This window comes from Mugil cephalus, chromosome 14 (genome assembly GCF_022458985.1).
Source record: "Mugil cephalus isolate CIBA_MC_2020 chromosome 14, CIBA_Mcephalus_1.1, whole genome shotgun sequence".
Classification (NCBI taxonomy): Eukaryota; Metazoa; Chordata; class Actinopteri; order Mugiliformes; family Mugilidae; genus Mugil; species Mugil cephalus.
The window spans coordinates 19,339,645-19,354,954 of NC_061783.1; the positions used below are offsets into that span (position 1 = coordinate 19,339,645).

At 42.6% G+C, this 15,310-nt stretch overlaps 1 protein-coding gene across 21 annotated transcripts in view; it reads right to left on the reverse strand.

Annotated features, from left to right (window-relative positions):
* Positions 1 to 15,310, reverse strand: part of pleca (plectin a) — a 108,627-nt gene that overhangs the window by 12,344 nt on the left and 80,973 nt on the right. For 16 of the 21 annotated variants that reach the window (XM_047604251.1, XM_047604250.1, XM_047604254.1 and 13 more), the window contains 26 exons: positions 14,593 to 14,759; positions 12,128 to 12,243; positions 11,719 to 11,825; positions 11,016 to 11,135; positions 10,831 to 10,926; positions 10,619 to 10,746; positions 9,923 to 10,016; positions 9,638 to 9,792; positions 9,210 to 9,546; positions 8,943 to 9,020; positions 8,629 to 8,790; positions 8,432 to 8,536; positions 8,252 to 8,347; positions 8,010 to 8,135; positions 7,643 to 7,795; positions 7,376 to 7,530; positions 7,164 to 7,290; positions 6,155 to 6,338; positions 5,993 to 6,013; positions 4,790 to 4,947; positions 4,515 to 4,693; positions 3,408 to 3,546; positions 2,961 to 3,317; positions 2,739 to 2,822; positions 2,550 to 2,654; positions 1,337 to 1,435 (listed from right to left, as the gene is read on the reverse strand). In XM_047604251.1, coding sequence (XP_047460207.1) covers positions 1,337 to 1,435; positions 2,550 to 2,654; positions 2,739 to 2,822; positions 2,961 to 3,317; positions 3,408 to 3,546; positions 4,515 to 4,693; positions 4,790 to 4,947; positions 5,993 to 6,013; positions 6,155 to 6,338; positions 7,164 to 7,290; positions 7,376 to 7,530; positions 7,643 to 7,795; positions 8,010 to 8,135; positions 8,252 to 8,347; positions 8,432 to 8,536; positions 8,629 to 8,790; positions 8,943 to 9,020; positions 9,210 to 9,546; positions 9,638 to 9,792; positions 9,923 to 10,016; positions 10,619 to 10,746; positions 10,831 to 10,926; positions 11,016 to 11,135; positions 11,719 to 11,825; positions 12,128 to 12,243; positions 14,593 to 14,759 — 3,648 coding nt within the window. Of the gene's footprint in view, positions 1 to 1,336; positions 1,436 to 2,549; positions 2,655 to 2,738; positions 2,823 to 2,960; positions 3,318 to 3,407; positions 3,547 to 4,514; positions 4,694 to 4,789; positions 4,948 to 5,992; positions 6,014 to 6,154; positions 6,339 to 7,163; positions 7,291 to 7,375; positions 7,531 to 7,642; positions 7,796 to 8,009; positions 8,136 to 8,251; positions 8,348 to 8,431; positions 8,537 to 8,628; positions 8,791 to 8,942; positions 9,021 to 9,209; positions 9,547 to 9,637; positions 9,793 to 9,922; positions 10,017 to 10,618; positions 10,747 to 10,830; positions 10,927 to 11,015; positions 11,136 to 11,718; positions 11,826 to 12,127; positions 12,244 to 12,832; positions 13,298 to 14,592; positions 14,760 to 15,310 lie in introns of those variants that run through there. The other 5 variants (XM_047604253.1, XM_047604252.1, XM_047604257.1 and 2 more) reach the window with 2 other exon arrangements.

Genomic DNA, 15,310 nt, shown 5'->3' on the forward strand with positions numbered 1-15,310 from the left:
CATGTAGCGCACAACAACAAATCATACAACAAAATGTACTGGACGAGACACAAATCCAAGATTTGATGAAGATAACTCTGACAACAGAGACGTCACGAGATGAGTTCTGCTGTTTGGTAAGAATGATTAAATGTGAGGTGTCGCCTGCAGGTGACGGATAGGTACAGTAAAAGGAAGGTTCAACATTTTAGAAACCGGTCATATTGGAGTCTAATTGAGCTCGACTTAAGGATGCAAACCTCAGATTTTATTTGCTAAAGTTTAAGATTAATCATAATCTGTAATTAATTTTGATAATTAAGTACTATTTTAATATATATTTTTTTAATCAAAATAGTGAGCAAAATGAAAAACAGTTTTAGATTTGCACATTTTCAAAAAATAATTCTATATCAGGGATGCAGAAAAACAACTCAAGGTATTATTTTTGGCTCTGCAAAGTTGTGAAGGGCATCATTAAAACTATTCTTTGAACTTCATATGAATTATGAACATGACACTATTCCTGGATTACTATTAAAAATATAACAAAACAGTTTAAATAAAAGCAGAATGCATAATAAATCTTACAAATTTAATAAAAAGTTAATATTTACATTGACAAAGCCTGCTTCTCAGAGTAAGTCAGCTCAATTATGAGAGATTTCTAAAGAGTCGTGAACCTTCCCGCCATTACACACAAAGATCTGATGTGACGAAGGGATGACGTGGATCGAGAGGGTGGTCGTCTTTAAATACCTGGTGCTTTGGGGTTAATTCACCTCTTAAGCGCGTGACTAATATTCATCATGACAAAGCACTGGCGAGCAGGTCAAAAGGATCAAACACAACAGAAAGTTAGAAAAGAACAAGAAGAAGAAGAGGGGGAACGTAAAAGGTAGAGGTCGAAAAAATAATGAGAAGTCTGAGAAGCCAAAACTGAAGCCTTCAAACCACGAGTGATTTCAAGAGGAAATAAATTAAGAAGCAAATATCAAATTAAAATAGTTGGACAAGCAGTTTGAGAGTGTGGCTGAGATAAGGGGCCAAATCAGAGTCATGTTTACAGACTATGTGACATGATTTGACTAAATACACAGAGTAGGGCAATGAGAGACATACAGCACACTGTCGTGGGGATGTGATGTGCTGCAACACTATTATGAAACAGTTTGCTTCACCACTGTCTGCTTCTAATAATAAAACATTCCTCAGTTGGAAATTTGGAGTGCCAACATTTTGGTAGCAACCGATGACAAATGATTTCCCATACATTCACCAGTCAAGGTGAGGGGTTGTTTACTAACTAGGTTAGCAGTTAGTGGGTTCCAACTAAAGCTGCTGTGTGTGCAGTTACCTCATCGGCCTCCAGGCGGCGCTGCGTGTCCGTGATGAATTTAATGTACTGGCTGGTGAGAGTCATCAGCTCACTGTAGCGGGTTCTCAGAGTAACGTACTGGAAGAAAAGCAGTTAACTTTTATATTGACAGAGAGAGCAAGGTTTTGCTCATTTGTCCAACTTCCTGTCTTTGTGCTAAGCTAAGCTAAGCTAAGCTAATCACCTGCTGCAGCTTCATATTTAAAGCTACTTTGTTAATACTTATGGTAAAAATCAGCACAAGAAAGTGATCAATAATTCCAAATATCCCATAGTGTGCGATTATTTGACCACTTCAATACATGACTATTAGCCAACACAAACTGTTCTGTTAGTTTATTTAAAGGTAAAACTGAATTATAAGCTATACTATATGGTCCAGGTCAGTGGTTCCCAACCTTTTCTCCTTGGAGTCCCCCCTACTTGTATTTAAGGAAAGCAAAATCATATTCTAACCCTATATTGCAAAATTTACATCCTAACATTTATTATTATTATTTTTTACTATTTTTAGGTCCTTTGTTTGTAGTTACACATTCTCTTAGCTTCATAAATTTACTCTCCATCTTTCCCACAAGTGACTTCAATGAAAAAAAACGCCGACTTAGATGATGCCTTCATGAAAACTCGGACATTCTGTATTTAAAAAATTTCAGACATCCGGTATGATAGTGTTTACATTACTCATTTACTCGGACGAGAAAAAATAAAGTTTGGTATATTGTCACCATTTTCATTAAAATATGTAGCAGCTATTTATTTTTATTTTGGAAACAGTGATTTCTAAACTCATTTTTGTGCAAGTTTCCCAAGACCCAAGACTTCTGATCGGCTAATGATATTAGTTTGGAGTGGGAAAGTTGCTTTACTCTCATTCCATTGGTTTTTAGCTTCTTGTAATTTGTTATTTCCCATCTGGCAACACTGATGAAAAAGTTGCACTTGAAAATAGCTACATGTAGCTGGGATGCTAAGAGGCTAGCTATACACCACTGCACATAGCTGGACTCACGCACGTTTTCAGTTTAATTGTTCTAGATGATCATGTTTTTTTTGGAAGTATTTATGTATTTGAATGTTCAGATGAGTAAGTCTTGTCTACTTTTGTCACTTCGGTTTCTCTTCTCATGCTCAGGTTCTCCAACCGAGGCCCATGATAATAACGTTATGATGAAATTTGCAAAAAACCAACCTCTTGAATGATATTATCAGAAGCGCACTCCATCTTGGGCTTTTTCAGAGGGGATGCTATGGGATCCTGGAGGGCTTTGTAGGTCAAAATCTGAAACTCGTAATCCTACAAAAGAAGGGAAACGATTAGTAAATTAAATAAATAAGCTTTTTTTTTTACTGTAAAAGCTGAAAACGTCCGTCGACAAACCTTGACTGAATCGATGTAAGCTTTCGCATTTTTCTGGCAAGTGTCGATCTTGTCCTTGTTTTTCTCAATCTCCTCCAGGAGTTTCTGCAATGGAAGTTAAATTTATCACTTTCCACATTGTCTCATCCACAAAAAGATCTAAACGGATGTTACGGTCTAAAAGGGTGAAAGTAAGTAAAGATTAAATCTGTGACCTCACACATCTGACTCCTCTCCTTTTACCTTCTCCTCGGCCAGCTGCTCCTGCAGAGCCTTGCAGTCGCCGATGGGCACGGCTTGAATCTTCTCCTGCCTCTGCCTGGCCTCTCCGAGCCAGCGGATGAGCCACTCATATTCGCAGCGGTAGGAGGTCATGTGGCGCCCGAGGAGGTCAAGCTCCCGCAGCCTCAGGTCGATCTGCGCGAACACGGCCTGCCAGCGCTCCAGGAGGCCGTTCACCAGGAGGCGGTAGTGCTCCAGCTCGGCGTCGCGCTCGCTGTGGATCCTCGTCATCTTGTCGTTGATGGCCGTGGCCCTCCGGAGCTCGTCCTGCAGGCGCTCGAACACAACCTGGTCGGACTCTGCTTCAGCGCGCATCGACTGTCAGGCAAGAAAACAATCATCAGTTACCTTCTTTTACAGACAATGCGGCTGCTCGTCTTTGACGTTATTGAGTAAACTGGGAGTTACCTTCAGCTGACTGCGTTGATCCTCCACCTCCTTCTCCTCAGCTGGAACTTTGCTAACGTCACGCAGACGAGTCTCGTACGTCTTCAGCGTGTCTTCTGCATCTTTAGTGTTCCTGATCACCACATCGATGGTCTTCAGCCTGAAAACACGAGGGTATATACACGGTCAAAAGTTTTACAACACCACGTAGTATCCTCTGGTATAGTTGATCTGGGCTTCAACCTTCATCCTAGGGAATATTGGTGCAGTATTCATAAAGTTTTGATTGACAAAACTACAAGACGTCGTACGAATGTTGTCTATTCTTGGATGAAGAGTCTTTGTTTGCATCCAGTCCTCAAATCTGGGATGTTAAAGGTTCCTCAGATGTACAACATAAGAACAAGAAGCTACTGTGATGGAAAACAAAACTAAAACGAAGGCATCTGGACGTGTTGGGTTTTCTTGAAGATGTTTCATCTAAGTGGCTTCTTCTGCAAGTCTAAAGGACTGGTGGCGAGTTTGGGTTTGTCCACCTGAAACTCACATGACTAAGGTCTGCCTGTTACCCGGTGGGCCCCAAATCTCCCAAATCTCCCCGGACTCAGAGTAAAGGTTTCACCTCCATTCATGTCTTGAGTTTCAGGTGGGCGGATGTCCCAAACAAAACTCCCAACCAGTGTTTCCAGATGAGAAATTAAGAAATATCGTACTGCCACTTAAAAATGATCCAAACTATCGTACGTACGAAAACAACTAGGAGAGTGCATTTAAAACCAAAGCTACTCTATGTGCATGGAACTGCAATACCTTAAGGAATAAATACGGAGGCAAATGGCAAACTATTGCATATTCGGTTTAAAAAAAAGTTTTAGCACGTCATTAGTATCCTCTGGTATAGTCGGCCGGTGAGTGTATATTGATTCCATGATTTCTTTTGTAACTTTGGTTGCTTATTTGGTCTGTGCTTTAATTTCAGAGTAAAATGAGACATTGAACTGCATACATTTCAATAAAAAAAGAAAGAAATATTGGAGTGTCCCAAAACTTTTGATTTCTGTAGTGTACTTTAGCCGAAGTCCAAAAAATCAAATGAATTAGCAATGTCTAAAAAAAGAAAAGTCTCACTTGTCCAGGTAGACGGAGGAGAGGCCGTAGACGTGGTCCATCTTCTTCAGGGTGAGGTCCAGTTCGGAGCGGAGCATCGGGGCCGTGCTGGACTGCTGAGGAGACGCCAGGACCTCCTCCGTCTTCTCAGAGATGGAGTTCAAGTCTTTCTGCAAGCCCTCCAACTCTGTCTGGACTTTCTGTTACACATAAACATAAACGTTAGATCAGTTTGCGTGGTCAACCCATTTTCCATCTGCCTTTTTTTTTTTTGGCTTTTTTAAATTCAACGCTACCATTTGCTCGGCAGTTTTCAGGGCACAGGCTTTCAGTGGCTCTTTGTCCACGGGCTGACGAAGACGCGTCACCGTTCGGTTCTCACAGCCCTCCAGCCTCAGACGGAGGTCCTTGATCTTGGTCAGGTAAGTCTTACACATGGACTCGTCTTGCTCTCCTGGTTGGGACAAAACGATGATGTTGATTTAAAGAAAATAATCGTCCTTAGCGAATGAGCCGGGTCTAAGTTCAAGACACAGCTAAAGACCAAAACTGCCAAAACCAAAAACTTTTCATTAATTTATTCATTAATATGGCATTAAATGCACCAAATATATAAAGTAAAAAACATATATTGTGACATATACGGATATTTCTGTCATTTGTTATCATTTATTTACTTCAATTTACCATACCTTGAATTAACACCCTTTTTCTTTAATGTTTAATAATTAAAAGTATTTGTTTATTAGCATATTAATTACTATGTATTGACCCGTGTCTTGTTGAAGCTGAACAAAGTACTAAAAAAGAGAAATATATTGCAATGTTTGCAATTTCTCATTTGCATTCTGTAATATAATATAATATAATATAATATAATATAATATAATATAATATAATATTTGGTGCATTTAAAGACACGTACATTTATTTATTTATTTTTGTTTTTTATTTTTTGGCAGTTCTAGTCTTCGAGTCATATCCTATTATATCAAGTACCTGCATAGATTTTTATTTATTTATTTATTTATTTATTTGGATTTTTGATTTATTCAGTCATTATTTTATAGAATAACGTGTACACTGGTGGAGTGATTTTAACAAAAGCACCCAAACTCCAAATTACAAAATTGGAAAAAGATTAAATACAATCAATGATTTTTATGATGCGTCTGTGTCACACTGCAAACTTCATTTTAATTTCTTCATGCTTAATTGGATCCATCATAATTGTTAATTTATCAATTCAATCATTTGTACATTCGCTGATTAATTCTGGCCATCAGCTGACGGGGGAACCCATGCACAGAGAGAAGGATGTGTGAAGGGAGGTTAGGATGAATATAAATATCGGTGAGGACGATGAAGCTGATTGAGTTAAATGCATGAAATGAAACATGACAACACAACAGCCCTCGGTGCACACACACACACACATACACACAGTCCTGCATGGCCAATCAAAAGCTCCGACTGCCACTGTAACTGAATCTCCTTACCTGCCGTGGGCGGCACGTAGCCTGCAACGTGAATCCAACAGTCAACTTACACACAAATGATCATGAATAAACTCAAGTGTGTAATGATTGAAAAAACAAACCGGTGTGATTCAGGGGTGGTTCTGGTGATTAAAAACAAACTAACAGAGGTGAGACGCTCACCTTGCTCTGCAGAGCTGACCATCGTGTTGTAGTGCTGGTTGGCTTTGTTGTAGTTGGACTCCACCTGCATGCGGTCCTCGACCCCGAACATCTGGGAGTCCTGGCTGTCCCTCAGGAAGTCCTGGTAGTGGAGTTCCAGGTTCCTCAGCGCCAGGCGGTACTCCTCCACCCTCAGAGTCTTAAACTAGCAGAGGAGCAGATCAGACCAGATCAGAAAAATGGTGTGTAATGAAGTGTAAAAAACAAAAAGAACATGCGTTAGAAAATGTGTTATTGCCTTATTTATAATAATCAGGGAAAATCATTTCAAAACAATCAATTATTTGTTTAAAGTCTGTGCAAAAAGGCAGCGAATGGATAAAAAACATGTGGTGAATCATAAATGTATGACTGGTTCATTTCTACTTTTCATAACTTTCATAACTACAACCTCCTGAGACCCTGCGTCCTCATATGGGGACATTAAGGTTTTAGGTTTTATTGCAGCTCATTCTGCTTCATTTTCACCCTTTGTCCTCATTAGTGGACACTGCCATCTAGTGGTAGCAAAGGGTCAATACACTAGTTGGTAAAAACATGACATATCGAATTCTAAGGTTAAAACTTATTTATTCATGCTTATTAACGTTTCTAGTTTCATATGACATGCAAATTTATAGCAATGAGCTACAACCTCGATAATTAGCAAGTACTCGTTTGAGGATGTTCTGGTATTAAAATAAACTTTTATATTCTGTCAAACATTGGTGATTTTATTTAATATAAATAATGAAAGAATCCCAGTGTCCACATATAAGGACATTGTTTTTTTCAAGAAGCACTACTTCCTGTTCAAAGATGATGCTTAGTTTTTGTAGTTCTCATGTCCTACTGAGCCCAAATACCTTGGAGAAATTAAAAATGCTGACCAAACAAAAGCTTAAGTCTCAGGAGGTTAAAGCCCCTGTTGGTGAGAATACCTGCTCTATTTTTTTTTAGTCTTTTTTTTTACTATGTTTTGTCTCGTTACCATGGTGATGTTCCAGGTCTTGATGATGTGGATGTCTCTCATCAGGTACTGCCATGACAACAGGCTCTTCATGTCCACAAACAGCGTCTGCCACATGGTCTGCACCCGCTGGAGGTTTCCATCCAGGCTGAGAGGAAAGGAAGAGGTTTAGCCATCTGCGAGGACGCGTTACAGCCACAGAAGTCAAACCATTTCACCCATCTGAGCCTCACCCGGCAACGCTGTTGACGGCGTCCTTGTTGGTGGGCGGAACCAGGAAGCAGATAGACGGCACGGACGCCTCGTCGCCTTGGTTGTTCAGCACCCTCCACTTGTACGGCTGTGAGTTGCTGAGCAGGGCGCACTCGTCTCCGCGGTGGACGGTGATCTGCAGAAAAGACGCCTCATTAAATGTCCCTGCTTCTTTTAGTTAACAAAAAGCCTCTACGTGATTTAACGGTATCTAGGAATGTGTCCATCTCCTGCCTCCTGCCTCCTACCTCCATCTGCTTGAAGTCGCAAACAGCCTGGACGGGCTGTTTGCCCTTTATTGGTGTAGCAGGGTTTCGTGGTTTCAGCTGGACGATGGTCTTGGCTCTACGCTTCAGACCCTCCAGGTGAGTTTTAAACTCGGTCAGTTGCTCTTTCTCATCCTGCAAAGAACAAAGATGTTATTTTCTACCAGTGATTAAAATTTAAATTAAAAGCTATTTATCTGGAGAGGAGTCCTCAGAAAAAAAAAATTCTATTCCCACCACAGTGTAGCTTCATATCAAAAGGTGCGGTGTCTCTCCGCCATGAACAAAATGTACTGATCTGTGATTAGAAATATCTGGAAATAAACAACCCGCCGGTGATTAAACTCACAGCTGCGTCCTGCAGCAGATCCTCCAGCCGCGTGACGGTGATGGAGCGGTCGCACGTGTACTTCCTCTTCATTGTTTCTTGCATCTTTTTAATCTTCTCCTCGGCCTCCTTCACGTCGGAGAAAAACTAGATGCGGGAGAGAGATGAAAAATTAATTAGGTTTCAATGTGTGGGGCAGCAAAGCTCATGCAAACTGATCCATTCAGTGAAAGATGCTTTGATGCATTTAAGCGTGAGCGTACCTGGAAGTAGGCGGTGTTTTCTTTCAGGTGGGTTTCGATGCAGCAGCACAGCTGGAGGATCCAGCTCCACTGAGTCTGCAGGGCTGCAGTGAAGGCCTGAAAATAGAAGATACAGGGATGTTTAAATAAAGTTTCCACAAAGTGACGAACTGCATGTAAAGCAGAGTGCAGCGGTCTCACCTCGATAGTCTTCCTGGCAGGGTGTCCGTCCCTCAGCAGTTTATCTCCGGTGGTTTGGACACCGTTCATTTTCTTCTCCCTGAGCTCCAGATCTCTCATCAAACCCTGAAACAACAGTAAGCACCAGTCAGACTATCATCATCATCATCATCATTATCATCATCACTAGAGAGACAAAACGGCGCTGTCAACTCTACCGAGTAGTTCTCCTTCTTGGCGGTCATGTTGGTGTTTCGTTCGCTCCAGTCGTAGTTGACCTCCTCCTCCTCCTTCTCGTTCAGCCACATCAGCTCTTTGGTCGCCGCGACGACGAAGGCGTGAAGCTGGTCCAGGTAGCGCAGACGGGCCTTGGAGGAGTTCTGCAGAGATACGGGTCAGACATCTTCAGGGATCGGTTTCAAGAGTCAAGAAGGAGCTAGCAACAAATCTCTGTACGGCAGCAGCTGAGTTTCTTTAAAAGTCACAGCAGCCGTGTTACCGTGTTATCTCTTATTTTTTTTTTATAACTTACCAGAAGCTTGCCGTATTGCAGCTCCAGTTTTCCCAAATAGTCTCGATATGCAGCTTTACTAGCGGGTGAAACTTGACTCTGGAGCAGATGAAAGGCAGTGAAACATGTTATAAACAGGTCAATCATTATAACAAATGTATAAAGAAACAAATCACTTTTGCTTTTAGCTTGAAATCAAACTCATTTCTACATATTGAACAAATCTGACATGTTAGCACTGATTCAGAGATGTGGCTCCAGGCTAACACGCTCCTGCCAACAACACACCTCGTCCGCCTTCGCCCTCTCTATCTTGGAGCGGAACTCCTCCACAGACTGGTGCAGGCCTCGGTGGCTGCCCAGCTGGGACTCCACCGTGGGCAGGTCGGAGCCCCACTCGCCGTCGTCCACGCGCCGCTGGTTCTCCTCCACCCAGCCCAGCAGGTCTTGGATGTAGCGCAGGGTGACTTCATCCAGCTCGGGCCGTACCCTCATGGGGGCCTGCTGCAGGACCTGCACGGTGTGGATCTCGGTCATCGGGATCTGCGCGGTGGTCACGCCTGACTTGAGGCGCAGGTTGTACTCGCTGCGGAGGTTCACCAGCCTCTCGTGGAGACGATACACTCTAGAGGCACAAACAGAACCGGTTATATAATTCAAATATTATCAATTGCAGCCCAGATGTTGCAGGTTTTAAATTGAGTTTTCTGTTGCACCTGCGATACATCTGTTCAGCCTGGAGGTGGCGTCCATCTTTGAGCAGCTGGACGTCGTTGAAGAGCAGACGGATCATGCCTTCCGCTTTTTCCAGGTCCGCCTCCATCTCTGCTGCGTGCTGAGCAGGTTTCCCCGCACTCAGCATCCTCACATCCTGCAGCACAGAGCCAAGAGGTGCATGTGTGAATGCGGCCACAGAGATTTATGAAAAAGAAGACATAACTGTGTTTGTGCAAAAAGTTTTTTTTTTTTTTTTTTATTTGAAGCAAAGGTTTGTGTCTCACCGTCTGCAGCAGAGTCTCCACCTGGTTGAGCTGCTCCTCACACACCCCCGACTCCGTCTGGACCTTACTGACGACCCTCTGCAGCCGCTCCAGCCTGGAGGGGAGGGGGGAAAGGTCAAAGGTTAAAAAAAAAGAGCACGCTTCCTTCTAGCTTTCACCCCGCAGGATACTTTTTTTTGTTTTTTGCTTTTTTGCTCAAGCAGCTATTACACAAAGTTTGTATCTAATTAAGAAAAAAAAAATGAAAGCACTCACTCCGTCCTCCGGCGCAATAAAAACTTTAACTCATATCCCTGATGCATGAAAGCCATGATCCTTTGAAGCTCAGCGTGTCCACCGCACAAGAGACAAGAGTCTCTCAAGTCCCGGGAAAAGCCAACGTTAAAAGCTACGCCCTGCCTCGCTTAAAAAAACAACTTTATGAGCGGCTATCAAGTGATCATATTATTCCGAGGCTGTTGCCGTGGCGACGGGGGCTACTGTCATGCGGTTGCTCCAAAATAATTTTCAACATCCCGCCGCGACAAAGCCGACTCAGTTTCATGTTATTACCAAAGTGGAGCTGATCATTAGGAAATGAGTCACCATTGGTTGAGCGGCATTAGTTCCTTAATGCCTTGTGATTTTTTTTCTTTTTTAATATTGAGTTTGCTTTGGCAACACACACGAAGAGAGAGCATGTGATGATGGTGGTACCTCTCAAATTCAATCCTGAGGAGGCGCTCTCTCTCCAGGATGGCGACGTGCAGACGGCCCCACTCCTTCTCCACGTCAAAGGGGTGGTAACCCGGCGGCACTTTGACCTGACCGGCCTGGACTGCAGCCTGCAGGACGAGAGCGCACCGGTTAAACTCGGCCTAGTGCCATCCCTTTTCTGTAAGTGCAAACCTCCTGCTGAGAAACCTCACCTCGAAGGACCTGAAGATGTGCTTGGAGCGGTTCTTGTCGGCCTCTTTCGCGGGGAGCTCCGTTTCTTTGAACTTCAGGAACTGGCGCCACAGAACCTGCGGGAAAGAAAAAAACTAATCAGTAAGTCACTCATTCACCTCTTCGCGACTCGTGTCTCTTTGTTTTAGGGCCGGGATCCACTCACCTCGATCTCCTCGTAGCTGCTGGGGAACTTCCTCTCCTCGAAGACGAGGATGTGGTGTCTGATCCACTGCAGCAGCATGGTGACCAGCTCGTAATACTCCTGCCAACGCAGCTCCAGCTCCTGTAGGGTTAACAAAGTCTGAATATTGAAGATTATCTGACTTTTTTTTTCTTAATACCTCAGCCCTGATTGATGGCTTTTTATACCTTATTATAAATATTTAAATAATTTAAATAATAAGAAAGCAAGAACAGACCTAACAGACCCAGCGTCCTCATATGAGGACATTACATTATAGGTTTGTTGCAGCTTCATTCTGCTTCATTTAGACCTGTTGTCCTCATACGGGGACACTTTCGTCTGCCATGTACTGGTAGCATTTATTCTTATTAACTTTTCTAGTTTGACATGACATGAAAATTTAACAAATTCACAAGTACTCGTTTGAGGACGTTGGGATTTCATCATTACCAATTCTACTTTTGCATTAAAATAAACAGTTTTATATTTTGTTACATAAATAATCCCTGAGTCCACATATTTTTTTTTTCAAAAACTACTTCTAGTTCAAAGATGATGATTGTTTTTTATACTTCCAACTAATCCCAAATACCTAATACTCAATCTTATCTTAAAGAGATCGAGTCTCAAGAGGTTTTCTAGAAGAATCATTATTTGACGACGAGAAAGAGGGAGATCTCACGTTGGCTCTGACTCCATCCTGGACGTCTGGCACTCTGGGCATGGCGTCATAAAGAGAGGAGACATACGTGATGATGGATTTCTCATCTGGATGGGGCACGTCCACATCTGTAGAGAGAGGGAATGAAAAATAAGAATGCAGGGAAATGAAAGCAGGAAATAATTCAGATAACTGGAAAAGTCTATTCTGATAACAAAAACAAAAACAAAAAGCAGATAAAGAGTATTTCTCTTCTTCTATATAGATTTGCAACCTCAATGCAACTTATGGCTGGGCTGTATACCAGGTCGTACAGAATATTGGTATTTGTTTTTGTTAAGATATAAATTTTTAAGATACCAGTGTATTTGATTAACGTTGGAGATAAACGTCTCCCTGAAGGTAAATAATTCAGGCCAACTCTTCTCACCTTCGGGGTCCAGAAGTCTGGTGACGCCCAGGTCTCTCTCTGCCACGCTGAAGGCCTGCTCCAGATTCTCCTGGTTGGACTGCCGGTACACTTGACTCATGTCAATCAGGGTGGGCCTGCGGGGACGGCAATCAGCCAGAGAGAAGCATGAGTGGAGGTGGTTACGTGGTAATTAACTGATGAGGAACAGTTATATAACAGATTCTTTTCGATAAAATGTTCTGAAAATAGGTAAATGTTCCCAGAGTCAAGCCTTCAAGTTGACTTGTTTTGTCTCGAAAACCAACAGATATTCAGTTTTGTGTTACGTATGTCAAAGGAAAAGCTGAGAAGTCTTCATATCTGAAAGATGAAACCAGTAAAAATGCATCCAAATGATTTATTGCCAGTGCAGTCATCACTGCAGCTCCACAGTCTGCAGGTTGGTTAAATGTTACATACTTCACCCTTTGTGTTGCTGGAGGCATCGTCAAGAGTATCAGGTCATTACTGGAACATAAAGGGCAAGAAAAGACAAGACGCAGAACCAGAGAAGATTCAAATTCCCTGGATCAGTTTGGGCACAAATGAGACAGACACATTGACTCCGTGCCAGGACGGTAAGTACGACCTCGTAACGTGCAGGAACAAGCAGAGCAGAGAGCATCTCATAACACTTAGGGGATAAAAATACATCAAAGGACACCAAATAAGAGAGATTCATACACTTGCACAACTCTCTGTATGTAGTATTCCCTCCGTGGTTCCTCCTCCATGTAGCAGGCCTGTCTGTAGGACAGTCTGTCCCTGCTCAGGTGGACGAAGTGAGGCTCCGACCCCGGTTCGTGCTCCTCGCCCTGGGACCCCCGGCTGGAGCGGGCCCAGAGGCTGTGGGAGCTCTGACCCGAGTCGAAGGAGCTCTGGCTGGGGATGTCCTCGCACATCATGACCACCCGGTCGTCCAGGTCGCTGACGGAGCCCACCGTGCTGCTGGAGGAGCTGTTCAGGCGCCTCTTTGACCTGAACTTTCTCTTCAGGCTGTACATCATGGTCAAGTTCAAGAAGCGTCAAAACGCTGTGAAGCTACGAAAATTTCTCTCTTTTTCTAAAAAAAAAAAGTTCAAAATCCCCTTGTGGTCGCCTTTCTCGTCCTCGCTGCGCTCCCGCTGCACATCCTTCTCCTCCTCGACCCAGAAGGAATCTACGGCGCGGCGTTCAGCGTAGCTGTGTTTTGCTACAACCTGCCAAGCCTCCAAAGAGCGTGCCTCCAGGGCGACCTTTTTTTCCCCTCAAATTAGTGCGATACACCCACATCGTCAAAGAAAGAGAACGCTCTTCCCTTCCACGGAAAAGAAAGGGACGCAGACTCTGCCTGTTAACGTTGTGGTGACTTGGTGTGCGATCCTGCAGGACTCGCAGACAGTCAAAGTGGTGCTCCACCCAAAATACATGTTTATGGGCATTACAGTCGCCTCCGGAGGCCTTGATACGTGGCTGCGAATTATTAGTTTCCTTAGTAAAGAGGGCAGCCGCTGCTTGTCGATTCATATCATAACTTTTTGCACCAGACAAAAAAGGTATTTCTGCAGAAATTGCACATGCTGCATGAAGCTTCTTATGCATTTGATAAAAATAAAATGTTGACCATATGGAGGAATGTGTGCAAACAATCTGAATGTGTGCTGCAGATGGCACTTAAACAGTTTCCCAGAAGTTGCTCTGCAAACCACTGCATGCAACTTGAATTAAAGTTTGCAAGTGTGCAACACGGAATTTGATGCAATTTACTTTAGAGCAGATAATATGATAATAACAAACACTATTTACTAAATAGTTAAAGATTCTGAGTTTCTTTTCTTGCTAATCTGTGCTTCGCATGCACAAAAGCAGGACCTCCCTAGAATGGTATGCAGACACCGGCAAGGTCAAGACCCCTTTTACCTTCATTTCCCTCGTTCAGGTGTTTAACTTAATTACTTTACAAATCTTTAAGGGTTCAAAATTAGTGATAATTATACCATATACACTCACTGCTGGGATGTTAATAAACATTTAATGCTAATGTGGTTCAAGTGAGTTCAAGAGTTTTGATCCGAGTGTGAGCGTATGAATGCAGAGGGGGCGTTCACCGCTGCCAGTCACCTCGACGTTTGATTTACAGTTTTCAAATTTTGTCCTGACAAGTACAAAACTGGCATTCCTGTCTCTGTGACCTACTGCAGTAAATTAAGAAAAAAAGAAAAAAAAAAAAAAGATGACACAGTAACATGAAAATATGCAGGTATGCAGAGGGTCACACAGAGAGAAGAAGTTTTACATGTATGTAAAATTCATGTCCCGCGGTGCCAATAAAGCTCAAGCCCGGGCTCGTCCTCCAAACCAGAAAATGTGTCTGCGTGCTCTGAAAAATGCTTTTCGTGCAACAAGCGTCTGATACCGTCTCTTCGCTTTTTATTTGTTTGTTTTTGAATGAGGATATGTGTCACCTGTGCTTGTGGATGATGGCGTTGAAGAGTTTGCCATCCCTCCAGCTGGTTGTGAAGTTGTCGCAGCGCAGGCCCTGGTATCCCTCCACCATCCTCTGAGACCACAGCAGCAGCTTCTCCTTGGCCGTCATGTCGTCCGACTGGCCGTTCACCTGAATGTCTGAGATCTGCAGGAGGAGACGGACACAACTGGTCAGCGATGTAAAAAGCACGCCGAACCAACTCCATTTATCTAAAAGAAAACTAAAGGGAAGTGGATCTGTTAGAGTTCTCTTTAAGGCATTTCTCTCCTCATCGAGAAAAACTCAACCTTTGCTTTTGTTCCAGCTTAGTAGTTCTTTATAATTTATTTTAACTAGTTTTTGGTAGGACTGTGTAGGTTTTGGTCATTGGATTTTTTGTTCAGAAAAAGGATGTTAAAATAAATAAATAAATTAGATTAGTGAAAATTATTTGATTTTCATTTTAAAATTCAAAAATTTATATAAAAATACAAGGCTTTTAATTTTTTTCTGCTTCTAAAAACAAAAAATAAAATTGTTAGAAGACAGAAACAAAAAAGTGAGTTTTTATTGTGCGACCGGATGTTGACGTTTTCAAAGTAAGAGCACGTATGACGCTGTGTAACACGTTGATCGACGTGAATCACTACGTTGTTTTTCGAAGCAATAAAAGAGTCTCAGAGAAGACGACATGACTGCAGAAAAACTAAGCCGCA